The following is a 21102-nucleotide window of genomic DNA, read 5'->3' on the forward strand; positions in this document are numbered from 1 at the left end:
AAACCAACAAAAAACATCATTATTACTTATAGTAAGCAGTTATACATTTACATAAATAAAAACAAATCATGTTGACATATTTTTAGTTGCAAATGTTATACATAACTTATAATCCATCCAGTCATTGTCAGTCAGATATTGCAAAACTCATTCAATTCCTGTCTTCCTTTAAACCGCATTCCTCTTCCAAAACTATTCTGTATGTATTGTTTCCACAATTCCCATTTTTCTGTGCACTTTCCTCCTATCGTTGCCTTAAGCTCCCACTTAGAGTTGTTTTATCTTTGTTACTGTATTCTCTACTTTATTTCTTTGATTTCCATTTTTTTTGGTAGCCACCAAAATGAAAACTCAGCAAGGCCTTACTATGTCAGGCAATTCCAATTTTGTATCTTAGCTCAAAAAATGATTTCCTTAGTCACACCACTTTGCTCACCCAGTATTTCTTCTACAGTGGTCTGAGGGAATTTTTTAAAGTCTGCCAACTCATTACACTCCCAAAAAGTGTTCCTAATTACCTCTTTCTTCCCCATCACACCTCCAGCATTTGCAATCTACCTGAGGAAAAATTCTTTGGAGTCTGTTTGGGGTATAAAAATACCAATGCAAACACTTCCAAGTAAAGATCCTAAATCTTCTAGACTTTGTTGCATATTTGGGAACCATATATGTATTCCCCCATTGGATAAGCAATTCACAGAAGAAACATTCTCTCTTCCCAGTCCTTTCTAACCTCCTCTGATTGATTCCTATAGTTACCTTGGAATATTTTATACATCGTACTAATTATCCCTATTTTTTTTTTTTTTTTTTTTTTTTTACAGCAGCTTCTGTTCTAGATTCTAGTAAAAACTAGTCTTTCTCAGAGGATCCCCCCATTTCTTTCTGTTTGCCTATACTCTGATACCAATCCTTGATGGGGAAGGCAGTCTCTAGCTTACAGTCCAATTCGGTTCTTAGCCTCTTCCCATTCTATTACCTTTCCCTGCCTGATTATTAGCTCCCAGCACCTTGGTTCCTTTGCCAGTTTTCTTCAGTAAATTCCAGCCCCCTCTTGCCTATTCTCTGTACCCCTAATTGCAGATGTTCTTCGTGTTTCACAGTTGCAGACATGTGGGTAATCTGCTGGCGGGTTGCCCTCAGTCGGCCTGAATATCAAAGTCTTGGGTCCTGCGTCGGTTGCTGTCTCCTCTTCCATGACGTCAAGTCATCAGGGGTATAAAACATGCAGCTGACGCCATTTTCTTCAGTGTTTCTTGCCGCACAGTGCCCGAAGCAGAAGCAGTTCGCAAGTGCCGGTTGGCTGACTCCTGAAATTTTCGCATTCGAGTTTCAGAACCGAAGTCTTCAATTAAAGCTAAGTACCCCGTTGGGGAAACTTTTTCTTGCTCCTTACCGATGTCAGTAAAAGTTAATAATTGCATTACTTGTGGGAAGCAAATACCTCATAATGATTTTCATTTGTACTGTATTGCTTGCCTAGGCCCAGATCATAACGTGCCTTGCTGTCGGTTTTGTGCTAAATTTAACCAACGTACTATTAAGCGTTCGTATATCTTTGCTTCAAAATATTTTGGAAACAGATTTAATTACCCTGAAATGTCATTGGATAGTAATCTGACTACCAGAGTTCACAAAAAACGCAAAGAAAAGGACAGAGACACACCGTCAAGGTCCAAAACCGATGACAAAGCTTCTCCTAAGCCAGTCGCCGGTTCGCCGGTACTCAGTGAACCGCTTTTGCAGCCCCTGATACCCACTACTTTCGAGTCGCAGACCTCTAACGAGATGCATGTGGAGTCTGGCATGCCGTGAGAATCTCAGCGTATTGTACCCACGGATGTCTCTCCCTTGGATGGGTCCAGAGCCGCTGAGCAGGCACCGGCTTCTGAGGGTGTTTTCAGGCCTCAGCATTTCTATATAAAACCGACGCCAGCTTCAAAAACAAAGACAAAAGCAACTTATAAGGCTAAAAAAAGTCGCATGAGCCACGTGCTCAGGCCTCTATGCCTAAAAAACAGATGATCAAAATGGCTGAAGACTTAATTACCTTGATCAGGGGTTCCCAACCCCCCCGATAAGAGACACTGATTATGAATCTTCAGATCAGGTTTCTATTTCTTCTGATTCCTCTTCTGATCAGGAATTTTCTGTACCACCCTATTAGGATTCAGGTGCAGAGGAATCCATCCCATCTGCATCTCCTCCTGAAGATTATTCTTTTGGAGAAACCTTGCATACTTTAAGGGAACATTTTCATTGGGAGAGTCAAGATTTCTCGGAATCCAAAAAGAGGCTTAGGGATTTCCTCCTTCTTCCTCAGCATAGGCCTTTGGCTATACCTCCTGTATTAGACATTGTTGATTATGTGTTTTCAGAATCAAGCATGGCTACTGATTCCCTAATTCCGGCTCCTAGTAAGCCAGACAGATATTACAGGGTTCCTGACTCCCACAAATTTTTATTCAAAAATCCTGCTGCTGACCCTGAAACTATCTCACAGGGTCCCAGAGGTGTAAAGGCCTCAACAGCTAAGAATTCTACCCCCTCTGATAGAGATTCCAGGGCGCTGGCTAGATGGGGAAAAAAGGTTTATACGTCTGCAACCTTGGCAATTAGGGCCTTAAACTGACAGTTTCATATGCTTAAATATCAACAGCATGTTGTGGAGTTATTGAAACAGAAAATGATGTTGATTTCTGAATGTGTGTAAAATAAAGAATTACAGGAATTCTTGCATACAGAAGAACAGGTTGGAAAGCATAATTTGCAATGTGGTTTTGATTCCTTGGAGGCCTCTTGCAGGGCCGCAGTTACTGGATCTGTGATTAGAAGGCATGCCTGGCTCAAGGAGCAAAATCTGCCTGATCATGTTAAAGCTAAATTGTTGGACGCACCTTTACAGCATGGTACTCTGTTTGGTAATAAGGCAGAGGAGGTTTTAAAGAAAATGGAAGACAAAGCTAAATCTATGCAAACTGTAAAAGATTTCTTACAAGTACAGCCACCCAGATTCAGTAGACACTGGCCTACAAAAAATTGTTCCTTTCCTTTGTCCGACAGAGCCTCACGGGGCAAATCCAGGTGCTCAAAAGGCTCTAGATATCAATCACAGGGTTCCTACAGGTCAAAGCAATGGGGTGCATCTACCTCAAAATCTGGAGGAAACAAAGCATAGCCCTACAGTAAACAGTCTCAGTGACTTTCCTCTGCCATCACCATGCACTTGCCTTTTGGCAGCCCTCTTAGGGGGAAAATTATCCCTTCATGCTCAAAATTGGCAGTTAATAACCCAGGACAAGTGGGTACTAAACATAGTATCCCAGAGATACCGATTTCATTTCCATACCTTGCCAATTCCAAACGGTTGGCCAAATCTTCCACAAAATCAATGGGCAGAGGCACAGAAACAAGTTACGTCCCTCATGGATATGGATGCTTTTCTGCCAGTACCAGAACAGGAAAAAGGGCAAGGGTTTTCTTTATTCAAGACTGTTCCTGGTACCCAGAAAAGACAATGCCTGGCACCCAATACTGGATTTATCGGTTCTGAACATATTCTTGGACATCCGAAAATTCAAAATGCTAACTTTGCAACAGCTTCTGCCCATGCTGGGCAAGAACACCTGGTTAGTGACTCTAGACTTAAAAGAGGCATACCTGCATATCCCAGTAAGGGAATTGTGCAGAAGATACCTCCGCTTCAAGGCTGGTTTCATGCATTACCAATTCTCTGCACTGCCCTTTGGCTTATCTGCTGCGCCCAGGGTCTTTACAAAGTGTTTGGCACCAATAATTGCATTTTGCAGACAAAGAGGCATACTAATCTATCCTTACTTGGACTGTCTCATTCAAGCAGAAAACAAGAACATTCTTCTTCAACATCTGGCGTTTGTAAAAAAGGCTTCTAACATGCCTAGGGTACACAATAAATGAAAAGAAATCACAACTGGTACCCTCTCAAAAGATTACATACCTGGGTGCAAGCTTGAATACAACTGCCCATACAACTTACCTTACACCAGTTAAGCAAAGGCAACTGACTGTTTACTTCAAACAGATGTCAACAAAAACCCAGTTATCTGCAAGACAAATTCTGCAGGCTGTGGGGTTCATGGCATCCTGCATTCTGCTAATTCCATATGCAAGACTGCATATGAGGAAACTACAGTGGTATCTAAAAAGTTTATGGAGTCAACATTGTCACAGTCTGGAAACAATGATTCGTCTCATTTCCTGCCTACAACAGGAGTTTCTTTGATGGGCAGAGACATGTCACCAGAACATGGGATGGTCTTTCACTCTACCCACTGCCACCCAAACCCTAACTACAGATGCATCAGACTATGCTTGGGGGGCTCACCTGGCGGGGAGATGCATTCAGGGATTATGGAGCCCAAAACAAATGCATCTGCATATCAACCAGAAAGAGATGTTAGCTGTTCAGAATGCCCTGACAGCCTTCAAGGACTTACTTCATCCAGGACAACTACTGATAAAGACAGACAACACCACGGTTATGTGGTACATAAGCAGGGAGGTACACATTCCTACCCCCTTTGCAGACTAGCCATGGCATTGTGGGACACAGCCTTGACTTACCAAGTACATCTTCAAGCTCAATTCCTGCCAGGAAAACAAAATATTCTGGCAGACGGCCTAAGCAGAAATCTTATGGACACTCATGAGTGGAAACTGGATCCACAAGTCTTCAGCATGATAACAGAGAAATGGGGGAGTCCAGACATAGATCTATTTGCCTCTCCCCAAAATTATCAACTGGACAAATTCTGCACAAGGACTTATCACAGACAAGCATGGAAAGTGGATGCCCTATCCTTCAGTTGGAAAAACCTATCAGTCTACACCTTTCCTCCTCTGCCTCTTCTTCCCAAGGTCTTACTAAAGGTCAGACAGGAAAAACCAAAAATGATCCTAATTGCCCCGGGCTGGCCCAGCCAGCACTGGTACCCAATTCTAAGGGCTATGTCTCAACTACCTCCTTGGTACTTACCTCAAATACCTCATGTACTGTCTCAGCAGAGCAATCAAATTCTGCACAATCAGCTCCAAACTCTGAACCTGGCAGCGTGGCTGATCATGTAATTATTCAAACAATTCCTCTCAGTAAATCTGTGATGGATGTCATTTTGGAAGTCAGAATGCCTAGTACTAGAAAATTTTATGCTGATAAATGGAAGAGATTCTGTGCTTGGAACCAAGCACAAGGAATGGACACAGCAAAGCCAAATATTCCTCAGATTTTACAATACTTGACTGAGATGCTTGACAAGGGCCTATCTTTTTCATCTATAAAAATCCATGCCTCTGCCATCTCGGCTCATTACAACACAGAGCCTCCCATCTTTTCTCATCCTCTGCTAAAACAATATCTTACAGGGGGCAAAAATTTAAGGCCCCCCCAGAAGATCACCAACTCCTGCATGGGACCTCAATTTTGTGTTGGAAAAGCTCACCCTGCCTCAATTTGAACCAGCAGCTACTGCGGATATGAAGTTTTTATCTTGGAAAACAGCTTTCCTTCTGGCAATCACTTCAGCAAGATGGGTTTCAGAACTACAGGCCCTCATGGCTGTGGGGCCTTTTATTACATTTTACCCGGACAGGGTGTCCCTCAGGACCAATCCTTCCTTTATGCCTAAGGTGGTGGTATCCAGTGTGGCTCTTAACCAAACTATTCATCTGCCAACTTTTTACCCAAATCCGCAGAACAGGGGGGAGCGGATTCTGCATTCCTTGGACATACACAGACAGCTAAGATTCTACTTAAACAGGACCAAATCTCTAAGAAAGTCTGAGCAGCTATTGGTGGCATTTGCTGCAGGATCAGAGGGGAAGGCTATTTCAAAGCAGACCATTTCAAAGTGGATAAGCCACTGTATTCATTTCTGCTACTTGCATCATGGTAAACCAGTGCCCAAGGGAATCAGGTCACATTCCACCAGGGCTGCATCTACCTCAGCAGCTTTTCTCAGAGAAGTGCCAACCAAAGACATTCTAGAAGCTGCTACTTGGAGCTCTGTTCATACTTTTACAAAGCATTATCATTTGCCCCTCTTCTCTAAGTCCAGGGCAGGCTTTGCCACTGCAGTTCTGCAGGGCCTTATAGCCACTCCTAATGCTATTTAGTTCCAGCCTCCCATCCATTGCTTTGGGATTCTACCCAAATGTAATGACTGCAACAGTGAAACACGAAGAACATAGTACAGTTGTGTGCACTTACCATAAATGTAGATGTTCAAGTGTATTCACTGTTGCAGTCCAGGTTACCCACCCGCCATCCCCCTTTTTCTAGAACTTCTCTTTCCTTCACTATATTCTGCAGCCTTTGGGGTGTATTTGCTTTTAGATGAAGGCATATTTGCTCCCCATTTGGGGGGCACCTGACATCTGGGGCAAGAAAAACTGAAGAAAATGGCGTCGGCTGCATGTTTTATACCCCTGACGACCTGACGTCATGGAAGAGGAGACAGCAACCAATGCAGGACCCAAGACTTTGATATTCAGGCCGACTGAGGGCAACCTGCCAGCAGATTGCCCAAATGTAATGACTGCAACAGTGAATGCACTCGAACATATACATTTATGGTAAGTGTACACAACTGTACTTTATCCCTATCAGCAGAAAATCCTTTCTCCATTCACATGTTGGCTTAGTTCTTAGAATGCTTTCTGCTACTTTACGGATGTAATATTCTGTGTGTGTGTGTGTGGGGGGGGGGGGGTTGTTCTGCTTAAGGATTGGCATCTGGAATCCCAGTTTCTGCTTGTTTGAATTATTGCTTCCTGCTTGTGCTATGTATAGGAGCCTTATCTGTATAGCTCTGAAATATTCCTTCAGACCAGGTAATCCCAAACTCCCCTGTTGTAGTAGAAGGATCGGCTTATCCCACTTGATTCTTGCCCTCTTCCTCTCCCAGATAAAATCTTTCAACTCGTTATCAATTGCAATTCACAGTTTCACCTTTGGTTGATAAAAATATGCTTTGCCTATGTATAAAACTAAAAAGACCAAAAACATTTTCACTGCTTGTATCCTACTGTCCATATTCATAAAACGGCTTCCTCAGCAAGGGTCAAGTGGGATAAGCTGATCCTTCCAATAGAACAAGGCAGACTAGGATTACCCAATTTGAAGGGTTATTTTAGAGCAACACAGTTAAGGCTCCTATGTGTAGCACAAGCAGAAAACTATAATTCAAAGTGGAAAGGAATTATGATGATACAGGGGGGAGGTCAAGAAATAAGGAGAGATTGGGATTTTGGATGCAGACTCTTAAGGAGAACAACAAAAATCATAAGAGTATTACATTCATAAAATAGCTTGGAGTATTCTAAGAACTAAACTAGCACAAGAGTGGAGAAAAGAGATTCTGTTGATTTGGATGACTGTGGTTAGGGATACAGATAATAGACAAGAAAGAGATGGAATTTATTGCAGAAAACTGGCAAAGGAACCAAGAGATTGGGAGCAAATAACTAGAAAGGGAAAGGTAATAGAATGGGAAGAGGCCAAGAATTTATTTGGACTGCAGGTTACAGATTGCCTTCCCGTCAAGGTTTGATATCAAGAGTATAGGCAGAGAGAAAGAAACAGGGGGCTCTTGAATGAAAGACCAGCACTGGTAGAGTTTTTAACTGAATATAGAACAGAAGCAGACATTAATTAGTAGAGCATATAAAATATTGCACAATAACTGTAAGAATCAATCAGAGGAGCTTATAAAGGATTGGGGAGAGATTGGATAAGCAATTCAGAAAGAAGCAACAAAGTCTAGAAGATAGAAAGATCTTTGCCTGGATGTTTTTACTTGGGCATTTTTATACCCTCAAGTAGACTCCAAAGATTTTCCTCAGGTGGATAGCAAATATTGGAGGTGTGACAGGCTGGAAAGATGTGGCTGGGAACATATTATTTGGGAGTGTAATGAGCTGGCAGACTTTTTTTTGTTTTTTTGAGCTATGATACAGCATTGGAATTGTCTAGATATAGTAAAGCCTTGATTAGTCTAATTATGGTAACTGCCAAAAAAGCAATTACTAGAAAATGGAAATCGAAGTCTAGACCATCTTTATTAGAAACAGTGAATATAGTAACAGAGATAAAACAACTGGAATTGATATTTTTAGAAAGGGTAAATGGGAATTGTGGGAACAACATATGCAGGGAAGGTACAAGGTTTAAGAGGCAGGATTTGAATGAACCATATGATGCTTAACTGACAATGACTGGATAGATTATAAGTGATGCATCATTTCTGCAGCTACAGTTGTTTCAGTGGTATCTGTGATGTATAATGCTTGCAATTAAAGTGATGTCAGTGTTGTTTGCTTTTCATTTATGTAAGTGTAAGCTTGCCTATGTCATACATGATAATTTAATAAAGATGTTTATTGGGGGAAAAACATAAAACAGACTTCCAATTTCCCAGTTTTTGTATTATCTTTTTAGTCTGTTTCCACATATCCTTAGCTGTCATAATACAATCCTTTTTTTATCCATCTTCCTAAGTACTTCATTTTGTCATGTCCCCATAAATATGGGTATTGCTTAATCAATTTGTGTGTGGGTACATAGCTTACAGCTATTGCCTTGTTTAATCTTCATTAATTTTATATCCTGAATAGACCTGAAATTGTCTGTGTTCCACAACACTGAAATGCCCTTTTCTGGTTTTCTTCTTCTTTTGGCTGCCACAGCAGATCAACTGTTTTCATTTCTTCCTGTCCTCTGAATCTTGCTCTGTCCACCAACCACCTGCATGTCCTCTCTCACCACATCCATAAACCTTATCTTAGGCCTTCCTCTCTTCCTGTTACCTGGCAGCTTCATCCTTAGCATCTTTTTCCCAATATACTCTGCATCCCTCCTCAGCACATGTCCAAACCAATGTAATCTTGCCTCTCTGGCTTTGTCTCCAAACCTTCCAACCTGGGCTGACCCTCTAATATACTTATTCCTAATCCTGTCTATCCTCGTCACACCCAGTGCAAATCTTAACATCTTCAGCTCTGCCACATCAAGCTCTGACTCCTGCCTTTTTGTCAATACCACTGTCTCCAACCCATATAACATAGCTGGTCTCACTACCCTCTTGTAGACCTTCCCTTTCAATCTTAATGGTACACGTCTGTCACAAATCACTCCTGACACTCTTCTCCACCCACTCCATCCTGCCTGTACTCTCTTCTTCACCTCTCTTCCACACTCACCATTACTCTGAACTGTTGATCCCAAGTATTTAAACTCATCCACCTTCGCCACCTCTTCTCCCTGCATCTTCACCATTCTTCTATCCTCCCTCTCATTCACACACATATATTCTGTCTTAGTCCTGCTGACCTTCATTCCTCTTCTCTCTAGAGCATATATCCAACTCTCCAGGGTCTCCTCCACCTGTTCCCTACTCTCACTACAGATCACAATGTCATCTGCAAGCATCATAGTCCACGGGGACCCCTGTCTGATCTCGTCTGTCAACCTGTCCATCACCAAATGCCCTTTTCTGGTTTTATCAGGTGTAAAATAATGCCATCTGCAAATAGAGCCAACTTTTCTTGACTACTGTAGCAGTTATATCCTTGAATTTCTGAGTCCCTTAATTTTCTTTGATAGTGGTTCTAAATATAATGCAAATGACAAAGGAGGAAAGACACCCCTGCCTGGTTCCTCTGCTCAAACAGAACTTTTCAGAGAGGCATGCCCCCACTCCCACTTTAATTTTCACGTGCAATCCCTCATATATTCCCCAACCAACCTTATAATTTTATCAGGGAATGCAAATGCTTCCATGCCCCTACTTATAAACCCACAGCTTACTCTGTTTCTCTGCATCAAGACCCACCAACAGCAGTTGCATTTTCTTACATTCTTCTTCCCTCTGAGTCATCATTGTTTTGTTAATGTCAATTGTTTACCTCCTGTCCACAAAACCACATTGATCCATAGGTTCATAGGTGTGTACTAGGCTAATGGCCCTGGAGCCTTTACAAGCCTAGCCCTTAGAAGTACCCTGGCATTGTGCCGCCCGACATTAGTTCCCAGTGCCTCTATCAAGTAGAGCCACTGGAGTGATCCCCAGGGTGAACTTTCGATTTCCCAGCCACTCATCAAGATTTCTCTTGAAGAGGGCCAGTGAGGTGCTTTGCTTGACATGTATGGGAAGTCTATTCCAGAGCATGGGCAGTCTCTGAGTTATGAACCTGTCCCTCCAGCATGTTCTTTTGATTGTAGTAATGAGGTTGAGGTCTGTGGAACATATGGTGCAAAGGGAATGGGATTTCTAACGGAGCTGGGTCAGACATGGCTTTGTAAGTCAAGCAGAGATTGCCTCTTATTAGATGATATGAGACAGAGAATAGCTGGAGTTTTTTGGGTCTGCCCATGTAGGACATGTGTTTAAGGCCTAAGATCCTCTTTGTGAGGTACTTTTGTGGCCTTTCCAGCTGTTGCATGTGTCTAGTGAGGCACATGCCAAATGAGGCATTATACTCGATGATTGGCCTAATGAGAGAAGAGTAGAGAGAGATGATGACCTCTTTCTTCCTGGATGCAAAACCCTTGGTAATGCGATGTGCCACATAGAAGGACTTTCCCACCACAGTGGCAATGTGGTGGTTGAAGGAGAGGTTGCTGTCAACCTGTGTTACCAGATCTCTTATAACGCCTTCAGTGGCCTCCCATCAATGTGGTAATTAGTGGGAACTCAGCTTTTCCCAAAGGGGATAACGACACATTTTTTGGCATTAAGCTTAAGGCCATGGTTTTGACACCAGTCATTGGTCTCAGTGAGCCCTCTCTGTAGCATGTCTACATCACTTGGGGAGTTAATAATGGCTCCCAGCTTGCAGTCATCTGCAAACTTGGTCAGCCAGAGTCCACTCGTGACTGGTCGGCAGTCTGACTTGGAGTCCATTACTTTCACACTGTGGGTTCTGTCTGTTAGCCAGTTTGCAACCCACCTAATGATACAGGGGGGTTGATGCCTAGTTTGGCGAGTTTATCAGTAATTCCTGAGTGGGGAATGGTATCAAAAGCTTTGGCCAGATCAAGGTAGGCTGTATGAACTGACTTGCCCTCATCCACAACTCTGGTGACTGACTCAAGAAGTCAACCAGATTGAGCAGGCATGATCTACCTTTCACAAAACCAAATAGCATGGCATCTAGAGTTTGGAGATTCCTTATATCATTGTTAATTAAGTCCATGATGATGCACTCTATAGCCTTACATATTTATTTATTTTTAGTTTGATGACCGGGGAGGTCCACTGGGCCCAAGGAGCCTGTTTTCAGTGGAGGCTCGGGGAGAAAAGCTCCACAAAACATAGCAGACATAGTAACAATTAAACAGTTAGTAAAAATTATGTAGTAAAACATAAGCACAGTAGAATATCAACATAGTATGGTATACAGTGCATATTTACATGTAAATACAATTAAAGGTCGATAATACAGAGTCACCATTATACTGAGGTTTTAAATCTTCTGAGAATGCTATGAAAGAAACATTTGTAAGAAAACAGTAAATATGATTGAACTCCTATTGGGTAAGGTGGAAGGTAGTTTATGTATTTGTATGTATTCATGTATTAGGCTGGATTAGGTAGGTAGAGTGCAAGTGCATTTCCTGTTGGAGAGGTAGAAATGGAGATGGGTTTTGAAGTGATCAAAGTTTTGAGAAATGCTTAGAGAGGGAGAAAGAGAGTTCCATTTTTTTGGCTAAGGAAAAGGATAGGAGAAGCTCTGACCCGAGGGACGGTTTGGTTTGTGTACAGAAATGAGATTTTGGTGAGCAGATCTTAGAGTTCTGTGAGGGGTATATAGTGGTAAGATATTAGTGCAGGGCACTTAGTGGGTTTAAAAATGAGTTTGTGGGCTGTAGTCATCTGGAGGTAGTCCAGGTAGTTGGGAAGTTCTAGCCATTGCAGCAGGTGGAGAGGTATGCAGTGGTGGGTAGAGTACTTGGAATTGGTGGCAAACTTTGAGATTTTGTTATAACAGGATTCTAGTTTAGAGGAGATAGAGGAAGATAGGTTGATTAGTAGAGGGGCACCGTACATCAGAGATTGTAGTAAGTAGTGGCGAGGGTCTGTCTTTTGGAAGGGGATAGAAAATGGGAGTTCCTGTGCAGCATGCCAAGTTTCTGATGTGTTTTCTTAATGCTTAGCTGAATGTGGGTGTCAAATTTGAGATGTTCATCGATAGTGACCCCAAGAAGTTTAGCAAAAGGAACAACTTCAATAGTGGAGTTGGCATGGCTGATAATGTTGAAGGTGGTTTTGTCAAGAGGGTGAGATTTAGAAGGAGAGAATAGTAGAATTTTAGATTTGTTGGCATTGAGATAGAGGTTATTTTAAAGCATCCAGTTCTCAATGGTGGAAAAAGCAGTTTGGGTTTTTGTTTGGAGTACTTGGTGGTTAGAAGCAGAGCAGACTAGAGTTGAGTCATCTGCATATTGGACTATCTTGCTGTTAGGAATAGCTGTGTGGAAGTCATTTATAAAGATATTAAATAGCATTGGACCGAGTATAGATCCTTGGGGGACACCAGTTGGGGTTGAGAGGCGGGTTGAGGTGCCAGTTTTCCATTTTACGGACTGAGATTGGTCAGAGAGGTAGCTGCTGAACCAGGCAAGGGTGTTGTGTGAGAGATTAAGATTAGCAAGGTGGTTTAGGAGATGGGAATGGGAGACGGTATCAAAAGCCTTGGAGAGGTCAAGGAGGACTGTGGATACAAGTTCTCCAGAGTCACAGGCGTGGTTTACTATGTCTAGGAAAGAGAGCAGAGCAGTTATTGCGTTATGACCTGGACAAAATCTGTGTTGAGTTGGGGTGAGGATTTGGTTATTTGTAATGAATGGCATGAGTTGGAGGTGGATGCATTTCTCAAGTATTTTTGAAATAGGTGAGAGAATGGCTATGGGCCGGAAGTTGGGGATTGTTATTTTTCCCCCCTTTGTGGAGGGGTAGGATGAAGGCTGCACGCCACAGTTTAGGAACACAAGATTCCTGTATGGCTCTGTTAATGAGAATGCTAATGGGGATGGCTATGCTGTCTGCTGTGAGTTTTAGAAAGAGTGAGGGGTTGTTGTCAGGGGCATTGGAGCCTGGCTTAAGCTTAGAGAGGAGTTTAGTTGTATATGAGGTGGAAATGAGTTTGAGGTGAAAGATGGGAGATGAGAAAGGAATGGATGGTGGAGGAGAAGGTTTGAGGAGGAGGGAGGAGTTGTTGTTTGGGAAGGTCTTGGTGAGTTCTGCTATGGAGTTAATAAAAGAGTTGAATAGCGTGGCTATATCTGGGTCAGACTTGCTAGTGTCAGGGCAAGGATTGTTTTTGGTACCAGGGTTGAGAAGAGAGTTGACTTGACTTCCAGAATTGTTTGGGATTTTTGGAATGATTAGATTGAAGTTTGGTATAGTATGATTTTTTATCCTCATCAGGCTAATGCAATAATTTCCAGGGTCTGTAGTCGCTCCCCTTTATGGAGAGGGATGACTGAAGCAGTGCACCATTCAGTAGGGACAAAGCCTGAGGTGAGGCTGTGATTGAACAGGGCACACAGATGTGGTGCCATTTCACTTTGTAGTTCATGTAGAACACATCCAGGGATATTGTCGGGTCCCATGGAAGCTGTATTCTTGGCCTTGGACAATGCAGCTTTAACCTGTGCTGCAGTAATGCTGGGTGCCTGGCATTCCTCCGGTATTGTGATTGGCCCTTTGCGGGGGGGGGGGGGATGGGTAAAGTTGGCACTGAATCTGTCGGCCATTATGTTGGCAATATCTGTTGGCTCAGTATAGGAGGTACCATTGTGCAGTAACTCAGAGCAAACCTGGAATTTGCCGTGCAGATTCTTGATATAACTATAGAAGGCTTTGTGGTTGTTTTTAGTGTCTGCCGCAATTCTGCCATCATAGCTGGCTTTAGAGGTTTTGATGAAGGATCTCAACTTTTTGTTGAGGCTAATAAGGGAGTTTTTTCCAGTCTTGGGGCTTCACCTTTTTCTGCATCTGTTTTTTCCTTCTGTTGTAGAGTTTATTAATGGCAGGAGACCACCAGATTGGCTTCCTTTTTTGGAGGAGAGCATCTTGGTTCTGTTGGGTATGGCTAGTTCCATGCATTTATGTACATGTTCGTACAGTGCATTGGTGTATGATTTGGCAGTCATGTGTCTGTTTTCCATTGACATGGATGCCATGAAGATAGCCACCTCTGTTTTTAGGAGCCCAAAGTCAGCTTTGGAGAAGTTTTTCATGGTGGTTACCTTTGCAATAGGTGTGGGTGAGATGTGGATTTCCATGGTGATTAGTTTGTGGTCGGATCTAACCAGGGAGGAATTGACTATTAGTGTAGCGGAACAGTTGCCCATATTAGTAATAACCAGGTCAAGGATGTTGCTTCCCCTTGTGGGGGTAAGAATAAGCTGGTCCAGGGCATTGGAATTAATGAATTCCAGGAAGCGTTGGGCCAGTGTATGGTGCATGAGTAGTTTTCCCAGTTGATGGAGGGATAATTGAAGTCACCTAAGATGAGAGTGTTGGGTTGGACCCTAATCGTTTCCAGTGTGCTTAGGAACATGGAGTGAGAGTCTTGGGACATGGTTGGGGGCCTATAGCAGGCTACGACCTGAATCACTGTCTTACACAATTTTAGTTGTACTTGAAGTATCTCAGATGCGTTATGCTGGCCTACTAGTCTGGAGGTGTGCATATCCTTTATGAATATGGCCTATCTTTTTTTTTTTTTTTTTTTTAATATGTGGTCCCCCGACAAGAGACGTATCGGATATTAAACTGACAGGAACAGATACTACACTTGATCTTAGCAAGAAGGCCAAGAAGTGATTTTTTTTATCAACTTTGCTATCACATTTGCCAGTCTTTTAGCTTTTATAGAAATGTTGTTTATAATCATGGTTTAGAATTGAAACAAACCTATATATAGCTGGATCTGATGGTTCTTTCCCATCTTTGTGTTACAGCCACTACAGCTGTCTTCCTTAATGTTGGTGCTACTCCTTTTTTTAAATACTGTTAAACAAGACCATCCCTATCTTTATTACTTTCTTCCCTTTTGGTTTCCAAACTTCCATAAGAATGCCATCTATTCCTGGAGACTTTCCTGTAGATTGGTTTTATATCAAAACTTTTATCTCATCTCCTTCTATCCTAATGGGTTAGTAATTGAGCCTCATCTGCCTCTAACCTTGGCATATTTAGTTATTCCTTAAACATTTTTATTTGTACTTGTTATTGTTTTCCAAATGTCAATGCTTTATATAGATTTCCTTCATTTTTTTAAAAATATTTGTAATACTTTACAGGATTTTTGGTTATTTTCCTCGTTATAGGCCCCCCTAAGCTTGGCAACTACCGTTTGCACTTTCTGCTTCCTGAGCTGTTGTGCTAAAAGTTTTTGTCCTCTGGTGGTGTTACCAAAAACAGTTGCACAACAGCAGTCTTTCTAAATTCATGCGTATTATCAGTGTAGACCTTTATTTTCTCTTTAGCACTCTGCAATTGAACCTCCTCTTGTTCTGTAAGGATCTGCCCTATTCTGAAATTTTTTACCATTTGTCAGTCCCTCTAAATAATTATTGTTTCTTTTTAGTCATGTCTTTTTCTTTTATTTCCACCCTCTTTTTAAACTCCAGTTTAATTTTATCCCACTCCTTATCTATATTTTCAGAAGAAATTTCTATCTTTTATAATAATCCCTTAATAATTTCCACTACTCCTTTCTTAAATTTCTCACTCTTTAACAGATAGGTGGGGGAAGCCCCAGTGTCTCATTTTTATTTCATTACCCTGCATTTTTATTTCAGTTATTATTGGCATGTGATCTGTAATAGTTATTGGATGCGTATAAAAACTTTAAATGCACGATACTGTGAAATATAATTTCTGTCTAGTGTAGCTCAGTTTTTGTATTTTTGGGAATAATATGTAAATTCTCCGTAAACTCCTACTACTGAAGTCACATCTTTCATACCAAATATTTCCATAAATTTCTTCAAAAGTCTAACCAGTTTTGTTATTGTTTCCCTTCTGGACCCCCTCAGATAACATCCTCACTGTTGCAAATCAAATTCTAGTCCCCACCTGTAAGTAACAGTTCCTGCTGAAAAGCTGATTATTTCTCACAGAATTTCTTAAGTTCCATTGTAGCAGTTTTAGGTGGAATATAAATACATGCCAGCATAGTCCTCCCTTGCCAGTATCCCCATAGTAATATAAACCTAGAATCATTATCTTTTTTTTCTCTCTTCTATCGCTTTCGGAACTCTTCTAGCAGTTAATATAAGTGCTTTCCTTTTTTTTTGTCCTAGCTATTCTATTGAATAATCATCCTGAGATTATTTCTTTGTCAAATTCACATAATGTGTTCTTTCCAAACGAGTCTCCTGTAGCATAGCTATTTGGACTCTGCATTTTTAATATAGTTCACTACTCTCTTTTTTGTACATATCTGTAAGATAATTCACATTTAAAGATAATGCAGTGAATGTAATTATGATAAGTTACTTCCACCTGTTACATATAACAGTTTTTTAAATGTCTAGTTTCAACTTTTGTGTTAAATGCATGCACCACTGTTTGGGGGTTTGATCTTTTATACAGTTGTTTCTTGTCATAATCCATTTGAACCTTTGTCACATCTTAAAAAACGTTTTGTTTTAATGAAAACCCTCAAGCAAAAAGACTCGCCTCCAGAACACCCCGAAACCTATTAATACTAACACACGAAACTACGTACATCTTCAAATAATGAACTTTAACCTTCTTAATAGAAACAGTTGTCCCAGGTTGACAGTCTCACTCACAGGCTTATACTTCTGCTGAGTGCTCTGTTGTTGTTTTATCTTTATTCCTTTCCCAGCTGTAAAAACAACTTGAATACTTTCAGAAAGCAGCATCCCCTAGCCATTGAAAGAAAGTATTCTATTTTTATTGCCCCTTATCAGATTATCTCCATAGAAACATGAGAACCACATACACAGTTGCCTTCTACTACACATATTGCACCATAAACATTTATGTGCTAGAGGGAAACCTTTCACTGTTTTCATTGTTTTTTTTTTTTTTTTTTTGTTTTTTAATTAATTTATTTATTTGCTTACCTGTAAAACATGTTGTGTAATCAAGAAAAAGAGCTTAATCCAATCATTCCCCTATGCAAAAGTAAGAAAAAAAAACATTTTTTTCTTACATTATGCTCTTTTGTCCAGACTTTCTTTTTTGACATTGCGGTGCTTGCATTTCTTAAAACTGAACAAGAAGAAAAAAAGAAGGAAAAAAAAACAGAGGCACCTGTTTACTTTAGTAGCCATATTACACACAAAAATAACTGAAAAAGCTTTACTTTATAGCATGCAGTGTATGCCATGTATTATAAAAATACTGTTAAGAACAATGTTTTGTTTTACTTACAGTTAATTCCTTCCTTCCTCTTCTCCTCTCCTAATGTTCTTCCAAACATTAATTTACATGCAGTAGGGCATATGCTTTGGTGTCCCTTGCTAGTTTAACTAAGTCAAAAAGTCCAATATTTCCAGGTTTTCTTATTCCACAATAATTCACAAGTGTATGTAATGCTTTGTAATCCCACACTTATTTATCAGTTTCTGAGTTGCTAGTGTTCTTCCTGTTGATCTCTATCTCCCATACTCCAGTCGCTGCTTTTTTTTCAGTGTACTCCTGGTTCTTCAATTCTTGTGCTTTTTTTTTTGTCTCAAGTATTTTCCTTTGAAGCACTGGAAAAGGTTTCACTGGCATAGACAGTATGGGCTTTATAATCAGAAGAATAAGAAGCAGAATCCCTTTCTGTTTGGTAGTTCACTTTCTATTGGACTAATTTTTGTATTTCCTCCTTAGCATGTTCCGTATCAAAATGTTTTTGACCCTCCATGAAAAATATTCTGAACAAAGTTGGCTACAGCAGCTTGAGTCTTACACCTGCTTCTCAACACTCCCTGATTGCTGGAATAAATGTACTTCTCTTCTGCCTGGTGTACAGTGAGTAGTCATTTTCCACAAACATTCTACTGTCTCCCACTTTTAGTACTTTGCCCTTCTTCCACAGTTTTGTCAGAATCAACTCTTTCCACTGGTAGGATTGCAGCTTTACTATTAAAAGTCTGGGCTGCTTTCTTGTGGCCAAGTTTGGAGCATACTCATGATGTGCCCTTTCAGTTAACAATTCCTGCTGTTCCCAGTTGCTTATTTGTGTTTTCATAAAATAAGTATAGTCTATTCCTTCCCGTTTCTCTGGTACAGCAGAAAATCTCAGATTTTCCTGATGTGCTATATCCTGTAATTCTACCATTTTTTGCAAAATCTCTTTTTGAGCATTCTCATACTCAGGCAGCCTGTTCTTCATTTCAGCCTGTGATTTTTTGGGGTTTATGTCACAATCGAAATCCCAAAATATCGAACACCATAAGCTCAAACTTGGAATTTCGAAATGTGATATAATCAAAAGCTCAAAACAGCAAAATTTTTCCTAGGGAAAGAATTTGCGGTTCCGAGAAACACACACACACACAACACAAGCACACCAAAAAAGTAATCCACACATATACACTTAAATTCCTACTTATAACCTTACACTAAACCATACATACACTATTATCTATCCACTTACCTTAACCCAAACCCTAACTCTAAGGTCCGTAACTTTCGCACACTCACCTTACCCGCTCCCTAACCCTAAGGTCCGTAACTATCACACGCTCACCTTACCTGCTCCCTAACCCTAAGGTCCCTAACTATCGCACACTCACTTTACCTGCTCCCTAACCCTAACTATCACACTCACCTTACCTGCTCCCTAACCTTAAGGTCCCTAAGTAATCCCATTCCCACACTCACCTTAACCCGGTCCGTTCGCACACTTACCTTAACCCAGTCTGTAACCTTCGCACCACAGTGGAGAAAATAGTGAAGTGGCAGAAACAGCCCACCAAATTCTTTCCCTAGAAAAGAAGTCGATGTTCTGCAGCTTCGCTATTTTCAGCGTTTGCTGTTTTGAGTTCGATATTATAACAGTCCAGGTTTTATTACTTCGACGATATGATATAAACCCGATTTTTGCAGTTTTATCAGCTCATCTGAATATCTGTTTAAAGCTTCGTCCATTTTTCAAGCATTTTGTTATTTGAGTTGATATCCTCCTTCAATGTTTATTTTATTTAGCTGTGAGCACATTTGACTTATTTTTTTCCTCTAGATTACTGGTAGTCATGTCTTGCACCAAAGCTGGAGCTTGAACAGCTTTTTGCTGAACAGCTGCAGAATTCTTACTAGCCAGTGTTTTATCCTCACCTTTTGTGATTGACTTTCTTTCAGATTCTCTGAATTTCCTTTCTTTGCTGGCATCCAGGCAGTACACTTTTAGCCAGTTACTGAAATGTACCCAAAAAGACAAATTCACTGGCTGACTTTTCTGAGTTTCCATTTGAACACCGGGAGAGATGAAATTAAGGTGTTACTCATTTGTGCAGCCATCTTGGAAGTCCTTGTGCTATAGGTTTTCTTGTTCATTCTGAAAGGAAGATATGGGTGATTTGTCAAATGTTTTTGTGAAGAACAGCTACTTAAGACTGAATATCCATATTCATGGAGGTCATGACCATTGCTGCCAATTTTGATTAGTCAGAGATGGTAATAGTTTGCTGCAGTACGCAGGAAGAAATGATGTGCCACTAGAAATCTATTTTTAAGATTGTAGACTCTACTTCGATACATTTGAAGAACTGACCTTTGACTAGTTGCTCGGAAAGTAACTATTTTATTTAATTTTGTTAAACGGGGGGGTAATCCCACAATATCTAGAGCAATTTTACAAGAGTGACTTCAGTGCAGCAATGAAGAAACAAGTGTAAAAGGAAAAAATGGCAGTTAAAGAAATTTGCTGCATTTCCAGGTGTTCCAAGCCATTATAGCATGCTGTTTTGTTTAACAGTCAAACCAGAGTACAGTGTAATGAATTTTATGACATAATAGTGTAAGCTGCAGCCATTTTTTGTGTGTAGTAAGCAAGTTCATAAGCATCCGTCTATTCAGAGAATTTATTTGTGGGAGGGAATGACCTCTTGTCAACTATGTCAAGTGTTAAGAGTTAAGGAGGTGTAGGAATATCAAGAGCCATCACTTCTACTGAGACCTGTGTATAATGTCATTTTAATCAGAATTCTAATTATTCATTTCTTTTTTGTCCTCCAGATCATGGCTGGGTTGCACATTTTGATGCCGTGCCTATGGATACGGAGTCCTCAGCTGCTGTCTGCCTCACTGTAGCAGATTCTGGTTCAAGTTTGTGGGATACCTCAATGTCCAGCTCCTCCACTGATCAAGGAGAGGGCTGGGCTGTTTTTACAACGTTGCCGACAGAGGCCAGGTAGATAAAAATGCACAATATTTCATGCTTACTGGTAACTCACTTTTTGTTAGCCCTGCTGTTTTGTTAAGGTTTCATTTTTCCTAAGTACTTTCTTTACTCAGCTGCAGGTGAACTTGATGGCACTGGTGTACTAATGAGTTTAGCTTTGTTGCTAAGTACAATATTATAAACTGGATATTGAAACTTAATGTACTTGAATATTTGCTGAGAAGCTGTTCTGCCTAGATCAGGCTTAAAGGGATTCTTTAATTAGAAAGTTATATTGCACAATAACAACTTGGGTGTAGTTAGGCATACACATGACATGTTTTTTACTTTTTATTTTGCACATTGTGATGTGCTAACATTTAAGTAATTTTTAAGCATATTCTGTTTCTCTTTTTTTGTTTTGGCTAAAGCCAGCAAGTTATGTGAGGTAGGAGCTGCAGTATTGGAATATGGGGACTACATTTAGGATGTTGGTGTACAGTTCCAAAAATCTTGGCTATGCACTTGAATTAGATATAAGGCACTCCATGGTGATTGTCATGTTTTGCTGTTATTACTTAAGTGTGAAAATGCTTGACTTTGTTCATAGGTTACTAGGCTAATGGCCCTAGAGCCCTTACAAGCCTAGCCATATTTATCCTGAGTTGCCTCAGTTGTCAGTGGTTAAGTGAGTGAAGTTCGCAGAGGTAA

At 40.7% G+C, this 21102-nt stretch overlaps 1 protein-coding gene and 1 pseudogene across 1 annotated transcript in view; one reads left to right on the forward strand and one right to left on the reverse strand.

Annotated features, from left to right (window-relative positions):
* The window catches only part of PPP6R1 (protein phosphatase 6 regulatory subunit 1), a 3522349-nt gene that overhangs the window by 2807307 nt on the left and 693940 nt on the right, over positions 1-21102 (forward strand). Inside the window, exon 19 of the mRNA XM_044059463.1 lies at positions 20247-20421. Coding sequence (XP_043915398.1) covers positions 20247-20421 — 175 coding nt within the window. The remainder of the gene's footprint in view (positions 1-20246; positions 20422-21102) is intronic.
* Positions 14761-14868, reverse strand: LOC122791903 (annotated as a pseudogene).

The sequence above is a fragment of the Protopterus annectens genome, chromosome 17.part0, assembly GCF_019279795.1.
Source record: "Protopterus annectens isolate FY-2018-M chromosome 17.part0, PAN1.0, whole genome shotgun sequence".
Classification (NCBI taxonomy): Eukaryota; Metazoa; Chordata; order Ceratodontiformes; family Protopteridae; genus Protopterus; species Protopterus annectens.